This window comes from Solea solea, chromosome 2, assembly GCF_958295425.1.
Source record: "Solea solea chromosome 2, fSolSol10.1, whole genome shotgun sequence".
In the NCBI taxonomy this organism is placed as follows: Eukaryota; Metazoa; Chordata; class Actinopteri; order Pleuronectiformes; family Soleidae; genus Solea; species Solea solea.
This window is the reverse complement of record NC_081135.1, coordinates 20,423,225-20,435,520: the sequence shown is the minus strand read 5'-3', so window position 1 is coordinate 20,435,520 and position 12,296 is coordinate 20,423,225. Positions and strand designations below refer to the sequence as shown.

The 12,296-nt window shown below is 38.3% G+C and overlaps 2 protein-coding genes across 2 annotated transcripts; both read left to right on the top strand.

Moving 5' to 3' along the window:
• The first annotated feature begins 3,088 nt into the window (after nt 1-3,088).
• On the top strand, nt 3,089-5,491 carry LOC131455261 (PWWP domain-containing DNA repair factor 3A-like). The gene is made up of 6 exons (XM_058622795.1): nt 3,089-3,345; nt 3,946-4,096; nt 4,652-4,747; nt 4,829-5,014; nt 5,139-5,227; nt 5,325-5,491. Exons 2-6 carry the CDS (start codon nt 4,040-4,042, stop codon nt 5,449-5,451), a joined length of 555 nt encoding a protein of 184 aa, XP_058478778.1. The 5' UTR covers nt 3,089-3,345; nt 3,946-4,039; the 3' UTR covers nt 5,452-5,491.
• Nucleotides 5,492-6,758: 1,267 nt separating this feature from the next.
• On the top strand, nt 6,759-9,947 carry rpl8 (ribosomal protein L8). The gene is made up of 6 exons (XM_058623443.1): nt 6,759-6,835; nt 7,439-7,577; nt 7,680-7,821; nt 8,943-9,161; nt 9,243-9,358; nt 9,750-9,947. Exons 2-6 carry the CDS (start codon nt 7,440-7,442, stop codon nt 9,906-9,908), a joined length of 774 nt encoding a protein of 257 aa, XP_058479426.1. The 5' UTR covers nt 6,759-6,835; nt 7,439; the 3' UTR covers nt 9,909-9,947.
• The last annotated feature ends 2,349 nt before the right edge of the window (nt 9,948-12,296 follow it).

The window sequence follows — 12,296 nt, the reverse complement described above, 5'->3', positions numbered from 1 at the left end:
AAGTGTATATATATATACATATATATATATATATATATATGTATATGTATAAACCTGAAAAACCAGCTTGAGTGTGTGTGTGTGTTTAGCGTATGGAAGTAGAAGAATACTGATCAAACTAAGAAGGAGAGATGTCCTAAGGTATGCAAAGGCCACCATAGTTCCCTGACACACTTGGGAAAGGGAGTGGTGAGCAGGGGGGGCGTTAAAATCAGCAGTCTTACCAGTAAATGTCACTAATTCTTACACACTGGACTCATAAAGCACAAAGGGATAATGTATACTTTTTTTTTAATGGCTTTTGTTGTTTGTTCGATCATATTTTCAATTCATTGCATTTCTCTGCATCTGTATCCTTGTCATTTGGTTTCATACACTGGATTATTCTTACAAATCTGGACTTGTTTCAGGTGTGTTAAATGCAGTTTTATCTTCTGTAATTGTGAATTGTCAGCTTTCAGATTCCAGCCCACTGTTATGCTAAAACTGTAAATACTTTTCTTTCTGCTTACATTTGTTTTCTTTCATAGCTTCCTCATTAGTAGCATCCTCAATAGCAGCAGCAGGAGTAGGACATAATCGCTGCTACACAAATTCTGGTTGAATTGGAATTAAAATAGAACATGAAACTATAAAATATACAGAGCAGTTTTTTTCCTATGCGTTGTTAGTGTATTTTAGCTCTATTGTTCTATTTTGTCCCAGATCTGACAAAGCTAACCATAGTAATGATAAAGAGCCTAACACACAAACACACGCGTGCATGATATAGGGTGTTTAGTTGTTGGACAGCAGAATGGAGCTCTGTTGTCACATCTGCAGCTCTGCATTTTCCTTCTCACCAAGGTCACAGGTTATTTCACCACTGGGGGGTCAGAGGTCAGTGGTCACCTCCCACTAGTCCCACAGCGGCTTCTCTGTCTGTGATGTTTAAAAGTTTAAACTTGAGTCTCAGTGTAACTGCAGTTTGTTCGTCTTTGTGAGGAAACAAATACCTTTTTTTTATCAGCTGAGTGTAAAGAGTAGAAGTCAGAAGACATGAGTGTATATAAACTGAGGAGTGACGTACAGTGTATGACTGAAAATGTACAGACGATGAGCAGCAGACACTGAGGATCAGCAGGACGTTTTTCTATGACTCCGCCAACAGACATTCTTTTCTTCAAGATAGACATGCTCCTTTCCACCATTTATCAACTAATGCTTTAACGGTAGCAGCCTATGCAGTGCAGTCTTCAAGAGTTTAAAACTACCAACTACCTAAGTTATGACAGGAACAAGCTGCAAGCTTGACAATTCTCTTAAAATAAGGGCGGAGGCAGCTGCATGCAGATATGTATTGGCCAAATATTGTAACACAAGCTTTTAATTTCAACATTTCTTTGATGGAAATTCCAATAGACTCTAATGAATTGCCATATTAGTGCAGATAATGAAACTGTTATAAATGTTCATGTGTTTATATGTCATGAATGTGTTTTCTCTGAAAAAGAAATATAACCGTGTTTCTTTAAGAGACCACACAAAAACCCAATTTACTAAAATAACATAACATCACTTTATAATGATGCTGTGATGATTTTAAACTTAGCACATTACAGTAAAAAACATACATCCATCCAACTGCAAAGGTGTAGCTGCAGCTGGTCTACTGTATGAATTTGTGTTACATAAAATCCACAAATCCATTAGCACAAACCGGAACAAACATATGATATAATGTTTCATAATATCTGCTGAGGAAAATGTTTATTATAACACTATGCACAGCGTATTGCTGTGGATGAGCCATTGAATTTAGATTGTCTCACATATCTGATGATGTTTGGTGTTTCTTCTTCTCACTACAGAAGAAGAAAAGGTGTTGAGCAACAGATTGTTCCCCTCCTGAGATCAGAGCGTCCTGCTGCAGTAACAACGCTGCTGTGATTAATGAGAAGACACACACATACTCGGCTGACACTGCAGGTGATAAATATGTGGCTCAGTTATTATGATGCTGCATTGTTTTACACAGTCCCACAGGTATAACACGCATAAACACTGCATGCACACACACGCACACACACACAATTTTAAAGAATTACTGAAAGATATGTCTTTGAGCTCTACAAACATATATAGAGTTTCATGATATTGTTATTTTAGAGATCACATTTTATATTTATTATACAAAACTGCCATTAGAAGTAACAGTAAGACCTCCGGTTGTCGTTTCGGGGCTTTGTCCAGCAGAGGTGTGCAATTTTACATGTGAAATGCTATGAAACAGTGATCTCTTGACAACACAACTGAATGTGTGCCCCATCACTGCCTTATTCAATACCATAACACATTACAAATATAATACAAAGTTGTACTAACTTGGCTTTCTCTGCGTATGTTTGTATGTTTTATTGTGAAAATCCAAGTCTTCATTTCATTTAAAGTTTTAGTGTTGCATTACTGCCCCCTTCTGGAAGTATTTAAGAGCTGGTCAGTTATTTCCCCATCTATCCTCTTTACTGAGGAGGGATGGATATGAGGAGTAGAGGAGCTTTGCAACACGGAGACAGTAAGCAATAAACTTAAAGCTTTAAATTACTCCTTTATGATTAAGATTCATCAATTTTTATAAAATAAGATTATTTAACAATAAAAAAATCCACAATATTATTGAATATTTGGCAGATTTAAGGTATCTAAAGATGCCTCGGTTCCTTTTGGCTTTAAGTATTTGCTGTTAATAAATAAATCAATAAATCAATAAATACAAAAAATAATGGGCAACTATTTTCCTGAAAGTAATTCATTCAAACATGGGTCACAGGCTGTTTTCCCGTTCGATTATAAAAATGACTATCTTGAAAAATAAAATAACGTAGTTAGTTTATATTTTCATATTCAGAAAATGTGTTACTATTTATGTATTGATATTTACGGAAAATGTGTAAGTAAATTACTAAATGTTGGGTATATTGGACATCCACAGATGTCGATTAATAAATAATTAAAGTGTTGTGTGTGTAATGAATCATACAATAAATGACTAAATGTAAGCGACAGGTTGTATTTTCTCCCTTCCTGGTCACGTCATCTATTGAGAAGGGTCTAGCTGCAGACCCGCAGACCACTCAACGAAACGCCCCTTTACTCAACGAAACGCCCCTTCACTCAACGAAACGCCCCTTTACTCAACGAAACGCCCCCTCACACTCAACGAAACACCCCCTCACACTACCCGACACTCTGATTGGCTCTCAAGAGACTGCGTCTGAAACGCGATGAAGTTTACGTTGACCGAGTATGAAGAGAGAACCCGAAAAAGTAACACGGTTAAAACACGGGAAAATAACGGAGGAAAAGGTAAGAATAGATAAAAAACACATTTAGATATTGAACACTGGATGAATAGTCATTATTTGTATCCATTATATCAATTAAGTGCAGTTTATTAACCAGTAATGTCTGCATGCTGTAACGATAGCGATTGTAACAGAAAGCAAGACGCAGCGATTTTCTCCCTTTTTTTCTTTTTTTCCCTTTTTTTCTTTTATTTATATGTACAGGTTATAACATTGACAATATAACATTGTCTCATTTTCAACCAAGAAACGTATAAGATAAACTATATGATCTCTACATATTAGTATTTATCTGTTTTTTAATCTTTAAATGACTCACAGCTTTGCTCATTTGAAAACGTGTGACCTCAGTTCTACAATTGTTAAGATAAAAGATTTGATGATGAATAATATTTTTCATGTTTAGAAATTAGAAGTTCTGTTGAATCACAGTCAACAGTGTCATTTGATTTGATTTATTTTAGTTAGCCTGCATATATTTTAGGATAGGGAAAGTCTTAAAGGCAAATGCAGTCCAGTTCATTACTACTTGATTCTGGATTAAAAATGTTTCCATGTTAAAAATACAAAATACAATTTTAATTTACATTTTCTCTTATAGAGCAACACTACGTTCAGTGAAGGAGCAGACCCTGAGCTGAGGAGATGCGACTCGGACACTTATCAGTGTCCGGTCTGCACAAAAAAGGGGAGCTATGCAAAGCTTGTGTCCCATCTGCAGGGACACCAAAGGTCAATGGTGGAGTACGGTGGTAAGTCCTTAATTATCAAATATTTTTTCATTTCAACGCTGAAAGGCTTTAATTTCCCCATGAGCCTTATGTATTATGAAATGTGATGTTATTTCTGTTTGTCCTGACCATGGATAACTGTGACCATCAAACTATTCAACTCATCCATTTGAGTATCAGAAACTCAAAATAAGTAAAGTAAAGTAAACTAATGCTGGAGCCATTTCATCTATGTGTACTGTACTTCATGTGTGTAGAATCTTAAGTCCATGTGTATTTTATTTTCACTCTTGTTGAGAATTTAGATATTGAGAAAAAGTTTCAAGATTCCTGCATTTTTATAGATGCCCCTGATAATAATGATTGTTCTCAGATGTAATGTAACAATTTGCCTCTCAGACAGGCTTATCTGTATATCCATTTAGGGCAGTGATGTTACTGTGGCCAAACAAGTTGCCAGCCAGGATGACACCTCTTATCAGAGCAAGTGCAAATAATCAGGGAATGAAAATGTCTTATTCAAAGTTCTTAATCACATGTATTCAGTGTTGCATATTATGTGTAATTGAATTTTAGGAAAGGGCCCAACAAGCCCAACAGAAGCGACGCGAGGCATGTTGTCTGTTAACCAGTGTAATCACAGAGGATCAGGGCATGCTGCAACACCTTAAAGTGAGTGACAATGGCATTTAGTGTGGTGTTTGTGTATTTGTATATGAATACCCAAACTAAAATCCTATACAATTTTTATAGAACATCATCACAGGCAACACGGTGTCTCCTTGGGCCAAGAAACAGGACAGGGTCATCCTTCTTTTTGAAGATGATGAACAAGTGGACAAAGTCATGCACTTCTTGTCTGAAGTACTCGAACGTACTGAGACAGACAAGAGGTTTGCAGATCCAGTGGCGTTTGTAATGGATGTACTTTTGCCAGAGGTGAGATCTCAGACACTGACACTGATTTGTAGACTACATGTTTTATGTGACTGCATATGTCTGTCTCCTTTTAACACATGGTCACTGTCTAACACAATCTTAAATCTTAATCTTCATGCCACAGGCAACAGTATACGCCCTCGGAGCTGTTCACTCCATCTCCCTGGACAAAGCCAAGGAGATGTACATGCGTGGCACAGAGTTTGACTCAAGGTAAGCCGGATAGTTTAGGTTTTCAGTTTATATCTTATTATGTATTTGAGTGTCTTTAACGACTTCATTATTTTGCTATATCGTTTTGTCTTGTCAGCGAGATAACCCAGCTTGGGGAACAGCTTCAGAGCCACATTTCCTCAAAAGCGAGACAGAACCTGGATAGCTTCCTGAGCAATTACAAGAAAGCCTTGGAGTGTGAGGAATTCCTCAGGCGCCTGTAATCCCTGGGTAGTGAATGTGTCTGCTGGATAGTCTGTTGTGTATAAAATAAAGAAAATATGTCATTCATCACTTGTATTCATTACATGGATTTGAAAGTTATACAACTTTCTGTGCAGAATCAAGGGTTTCAGTGCATTTGTTTTACTTTCATCAAAAGACCTACTGATGTCCAACTGGCTGGGTTTGATTCAGATACCAATGTTTCACATATCTTCCTGGAAATAGGTAACATCTCCTTAATGACATACTCAGCAGATCTTGTCTACTTAACTTCTGTCTGTCACCACCACCTGGACCACACCAGCACAGAATTTTAGGAGGGTTTCTTTCAGGTTAAAAACCTGATCAAGTAGACTTTTATTAGTTCTAATAGTTGTTCTGTCCAGTTGAACAACATGTCAAACTACAGACTAATAAGACATTCAATAAATGTAGGCCTATATTAAACACACCTTTTTGTAACATACAGGTTGCCATGATGTTGGAAGTTTGCAAAAACAAATGAAATTATTCAAAGTGTGTGTTCAAAGTGGAATTTGTGATATTATATTGTATAAACGTGATATTATATTGTATAAACGTGATATTATATTGTATAAACATTGTATAAACGTGATATTATATTGTATAAACGTGATAATTATATTGTATAAACGTGATATTATATTGTATAAACGTGATAATTATATTGTATAAACGTGATATTATATTGTATAAACGTGATAATTATATTGTATAAACGTGATAATTATATCACATAAACGTGATATTATATTGTATAAACGTGATAATTATATCACAAAAACGTGATACTATATTGTGTAAACGTGATGTTCAAAGAACTTTTCCAATCGGCATTTATATATTTTAGCAGTTTGGCTATAACATTTCATACTTTACAAAGTGACATTAATTATTCACAAATTTCACAGAAAGTACATTTCTGTGTTCATAAAAGTCAACACGAGTATTTATTCTTCTCTATTCCTGTCGCACACCGGGATAAAAGTCTCTTGTCAACAAGTGTCTGTGAAATACGCGTGTGTAAATAAAGTTTCAATAAAAGAAGACGTTATCACGTTAGTAAACGTCATCACGTTAGTAAACGTCATCACGTTTCAGACGCAGTCTCTTGAGAGCCAATCAGATTGTCGTGTAGTGTGAAGGGGCGTTTCGTTGAGTAAAGGGGCGTTTCGTTGAGTGAAGGGGCGTTTCGTTGAGTAAAGGGGCGTTTCGTTGAGTGGTCTGCGGGTCTGCAGCTGGACCTACTTGCATCTATTTGCCTTTGATTACACTTCAACTCCCATCATGCCCCTCTGTATTTTCTCCGGAAGAAAACCTGCTACTTCCTTTGCCCTTTCTCTTTCCGTCAACGGAGTTTAGGTAGGATACCAAATGTCTGATTCCTCTCCACAAATCTGTTCTAAATCTTTATTTTTTCACGCCATCCGGGTCATACTGTCATGTGTATATGTTCTCTAAATGTCTAACAATGAGGCCCACTGACTATTTTAGCTACAGACGTATGTTTTGCAGTATTTTGTTGGTTAAGTGTAGTTCATTGATGACATGGCGTAGAGACAGCGGTGTGTAGTGGATGCCGACCCGGCCTGTTCCAACGCTTCACATCGGACAATGATGTGTCTGATGTGGGGCAACAAGACAAGCTGGGGAGAATTTAATGTTAACATACATATTTGTTTTAGCGGTAGGTTGGTCGGTGAGTCTCGTCATACTGTACAACGACTGCTCCCTCGCGTTAAATATGATGCTAAGTGGGTTAGCTAGCTAAGCTAAATATAGCTGAGAACTTAGCAGTAGCTGGGAACGTGTGCGAACTTTTTTGTAACAGTTAATTTACATGTTTTAAAATGAATTGTGTTTTTAAAACACATTTCCAGTGGAAGTTTATGATTATATGTAGACTAACTAAAATGAGTGTCTCGCCGTAGTCTTGAAATATTAAAGTCTTCAGTTTCTGTGCAGGATGGGACGTGTAATCAGGGGACAGAGAAAAGGTGCGGGCTCTGTTTTCAAAGCCCATGTCAAGCACAGGAAAGGTGCTGCCAAGCTCCGTCACATTGACTTCGCTGAACGCCATGGTTACATCAAGGGGATCGTAAAGGTAAACGGACTTTTAACCTACTTGTTCTGTGCGCAGATTAAAGCTGCACTGGTTGTCTGAGCATGTCAGTGATGTTTCTCTTGTGTCGGTTTGCCCTCTCAGGATATTATCCATGACCCCGGCCGTGGTGCTCCCCTGGCTAAGGTGGCCTTCCGTGACCCATACCGCTTCAAGAAGAGGACAGAACTCTTCATTGCTGCTGAGGGCATCCACACTGGACAGTTCATCTACTGCGGCAAGAAGGGTAAGAGTGTCACAAGTGCACTTTTCTCTGTTCTGGCAAAGAAAGTAAATAGAACACCAAGTTTCACAGCCTTTCTCCAGATAACAATATCTTAATCAAGTTTTTAAGCTCTTCCCTGTACCATAGTTGTTTAATGTTTAAGATTATTTTGACGTGAATTGGATGAAGGGTTACCTGGAAGAATAGTGTTGCTGAAATTGTTTAGCGATCATTTGGACACAACAGTTGATGTGCTTGGGATTTCAGAAGCAGCACAGTCCACTTGTGCTTGCAGAGCAGTGTTGGTAGAGAAATGTTTCTTTGGAACGATCTATGGCAGAGTAAAGTGTTGGAAAGAGCTCAGACAAACCAGACAGTTTTGATTCGCTGTCGTGAGATGGAGAAGTAAAATTAACAATCTCAATTCAGTGTTTAGCTTCAAGAGTGTAGTAATGGCTAAGTTGACAGGGTTGATATTTGAAGATTTCACCCCTTATCCAAGAGGTTTCTTCAGTTCTGACCTGAAGTGCAAGTTGTGAGTGAAATTCAGTAGTAGCTTGTTGATACAAATGGCTGTGTGGACATTTTAGCAGTGACACTCTAACCTAGCAGAAAGTGGTGCTAAATGTAGGGGGGCTACTTCATCTTAAAAGGAAATCAAACATGAGACTGAAATGTTGAATCCCCAGACGAGCTGTTGTGAAATTTATGGTCATGAAATAACTGTGCTGTAAATTATCTGGATTCTGATGTTTGAGTTAATACTGTGGCCTTGAATCTTTACTGAGTCAAACAACATTTTAAGTTACAGTGCCTCGAGTTTGGCGTTGTATGCCTTCATTCATGCTGCCTCAGTGTTTCTATCAAACGTTGTTCTATGTACTGCACTAATAAATTCAAGAGTTTGTATAGAATTACATTTTGACTTCCAAGTTGTTTTAATGTGTGACTTTCTCACCTTTTTGTTAAGTGTATTGGTAAATGCAATTTTCTGGGAATGGGCCTGTTTTCAGATAAGGCGCTTAATGACATCATTGTGGTTTTGGGAATTTTAGGCATTGTAACTAATTTGAATTTGATTCCTGTTGGTCATTTTAATATCAAGTGTTGAGCCTTTGTCTCACCAACTTTTAATCCCACAGCTCAGCTGAACATCGGTAATGTCCTGCCCGTTGGTACAATGCCTGAGGGAACCATCATCTGCTGCCTGGAGGAGAAACCAGGTGACAGAGGCAAACTGGCCCGTGCTTCAGGAAACTATGCCACAGTCATCTCCCACAACCCAGAGACCAAGAAGTCCAGAGTCAAGCTTCCCTCCGGCGCCAAGAAAGTTATTGCCTCTGCTAACAGAGCTGTTGTTGGTAAGAACCCTTGATGTGTTCCTCACATCGGTTAATATGGCATCTGTGAACCGTGTGCTGACCAGACCTTCTGTTTGACAGGTGTGGTTGCTGGCGGTGGTCGTATTGACAAGCCCATCCTGAAGGCCGGTCGTGCCTACCACAAATACAAGGCCAAGAGGAACTGCTGGCCACGTGTCCGTGGTGTGGCTATGAACGTAAGTGAACATGAGTATACAGGAAATGTCTTAAGCATTGTGCTATAACCTAACATTGTAAGAAGTTTTTTGTTTTTCACTTGAGGGAGTTTTGAGTTGATGGGTATTGTAACATTGGTTTAATGTAACAGATTCTGATTTCTTAAATATTTTCTGGTTTCTTTGATTCATAACAAAGAAGTAAATTATTTGCAGCTATATCCTACATATCGATGTCTGCAATTGTTTTTCTTTGTCAAGCACATTTGTGTGTGTGTGTGTGTGTATATAAGGTTAAAAAGGTGATCAAATTAAATGTAGATGATTAGATTGTCAACACTGAAAGAGGATGAAGGATCTTATTACATAAATTGGTTTCCCAGACTAACATCGGTTATCTGTCTCCCTGCAGCCTGTTGAGCATCCCTTCGGTGGTGGTAACCATCAGCACATTGGCAAACCCTCAACAATCAGGAGGGACGCACCAGCTGGTCGCAAGGTCGGTCTTATCGCTGCCCGTCGTACAGGCAGACTGCGTGGAACAAAGACCGTCCAGGAGAAGGAGAACTAAATCTGAATTTCTTGATAATAAAACATGTTCCAAAAAGAATTTGGTTACTGGTTTCTCATTGTTGGAAGACTCAAAAGAGAACTACTTGTATTTGAAGTGCTCACAGACTAGAGTCACCTGTGTCTGGGGGACTGCCATGATATTGGCTGACTACATAAGAGAATGAATGAGCAGGTGTTTCTGGGAAAGTGAGCGGAAATTAAATGGCATCAACTTTTTTTTTGGTAATCAAACTAACTGGAAATGTGCATAAATTGTTTCTAAAACAAATTTTCTAAACCTCCATGAGAAATAATTTATGCTTTGCAGAATATATAAAACACTTATACTGTACTCATCCAGTACAAAGTATGATTACATTTGTTGACTCAAGTATCTTATATTGATGTTTACTGTCACCTTGACTATGTCTATATGTATAAATGCATTGAGTTGTTGCCATGTGATGAGCTGATCTTATTTGTGTTAGTCAGGTGTCCCTTTTGAAGTGGTCAGTGAATAAATATTCTTACGACCCAGCTTGCAACTAAAGAACGAGTTTGGGTGATATAAAATGTATTCAACAAAGAAGTAAAATGGTGTTGATTGCAAAATGAAGTGTGGCATGACCAAAGGTAAACAGGCAGTGTACACTGTTATACAGAATATAACTCTTCAGAAGAAACTAACAGTATTCAACTTAAAGGCAACCACAACATTCGTGGGAACAGCTAAACTAAGAAAAACTCTACCCTAATTTCTTCACCCAAAACGTACAAAGCAGGTGCAATTTAGCACAAACCTCAGCCACAATCAGTGTTAACGACTCTGAATCAATGATATAGTATTATGATAACGTTTAAATCACACATACTGTACCAATTCAACATCTTCCGGTCCAAACCTCTATCATCGTATCACCTGGGGTCTATAAGCTCTCGAGCTGCGGTGAAAACTGTTGCCTGTCTCTGTCAGGTGACGATGCCGCAATACTAAGCTCGGAAACTCATTAAAGTGTTACAAAATAATACTATCCGTGTTTCTACAGTTACAAACATGACTTATTCTGTGACAAACAATACTGATACATCATGTAGATCATTTTGATCATATGTGGATAACATCAGAGAGACCATTGAAGAACCATGTGCGTAACAGGATCAGGACACATATCACTGACTCATTTACAGATTGTTAAAATGAAAAATAAAATAAAAAAAGTAAACTGAATTATTTTTTTATTATTATTTTCTCAGCCACTTCAGCTGAGTTGACAGACGCAGTTCCTTCGCTTTTATCAATTCCAGAAAACAAACCACATAAAAAAAAGTTCAAGGTTTCTTCATCATAGATGAATGCATCGATCGCGCATTAGGTAAAAAAAACAAAACTCTTTTTTTTTTCTTCCTTTGATGCCTCGTTTGCCATTGTTCTTCCGGAAGAAGGCATCAGAGGGCGCTTTAGAGTCATTTGCATATTAATTAGGGTGTGGAATTGGGGCGTGGGCGAGTTGTTCGTTCATGTCCGCACAACGTTCATGTAGATGTATTAAAAGGAACAGGTTTTATAAATCTGAGCAATGCAATGCCTATATACTTTTCAATGTTGCGAGTACGTCCTGCGCACACTCTTCTACATGTATAAAGCTTGCATACATACAAAAGAAGGTGTGCGCCACTTTGTAGGCTTCTAAAAAACAAACAAACAAACGTGTGGTCCTTCACAGAAACCCTGACCCATGTACACACATCAACAGTGGCGTACACAGACATTTGGAAGGGCAAGGGTAAAAAATTGAAAGGGCACCAACTGCACACTAGTATATCATTTCTCACATTCTCATACATATACGTATACAAGGACATCCTTTACACGACAGCATCACTTTCTATCACAGAAACGGGCATTTTCTATACAGCACTGAAGATCATGTTCGATAAATGACACCCTTTGGGACACTGTCATGTAGTGGCAGTAAGGAACTTCATAACTACACCTTTTTTGATTGAAAGGACAGCCACAGGAAACAACGTTGCAAGGTCATATTATGGGGCACTGCATCACCTCTCTCTACTAAAAAGGCAGTCTTTTAGAAACAACAGTATAAATAAGTTTAGAGGCTATAAATGAATGGCAGCCAGTAGGTCACATCCTCGTGTTCTTTCCACCTATAGAGCAGGGGTTCTCAATCCTGATCCTGGGGACGCGCTGCCCTGCATGTTTTACATGTTGCCCTGCTCCAACACACCTGATTTGAATACATGGGTGGTAATTAGGCTTCTGCAGAGGAGCTGACCATTTGAATCAGGTGTGTTAGAGTGAGGCAACCTCTAGAACATGCAGGGCAGTAGGTCACCAGGTCACCAGGACCAGGGTTGAGAGACACTGCTCTAGAGCACACATGGGAAA

Excerpts from the sequence above, each read along its gene's own strand:
- rpl8 (XM_058623443.1), top strand. The coding sequence starts at position 7,440 with ATGGGACGTGTAATCAGGGGACAGAGAAAAGGTGCGGGCTCTGTTTTC. Across the intron at positions 7,822-8,942 it reads CATCTACTGCGGCAAGAAGG|CTCAGCTGAACATCGGTAAT; the intron begins GTAAGAGTGTCA and ends TTAATCCCACAG. Across the intron at positions 9,162-9,242 it reads TGCTAACAGAGCTGTTGTTG|GTGTGGTTGCTGGCGGTGGT; the intron begins GTAAGAACCCTT and ends TCTGTTTGACAG.
- LOC131455261 (XM_058622795.1), top strand. The coding sequence starts at position 4,040 with ATGCAAAGCTTGTGTCCCATCTGCAGGGACACCAAAGGTCAATGGTGG. Across the intron at positions 4,097-4,651 it reads GTCAATGGTGGAGTACGGTG|GAAAGGGCCCAACAAGCCCA; the intron begins GTAAGTCCTTAA and ends ATTGAATTTTAG. Across the intron at positions 5,228-5,324 it reads GGCACAGAGTTTGACTCAAG|CGAGATAACCCAGCTTGGGG; the intron begins GTAAGCCGGATA and ends TTGTCTTGTCAG.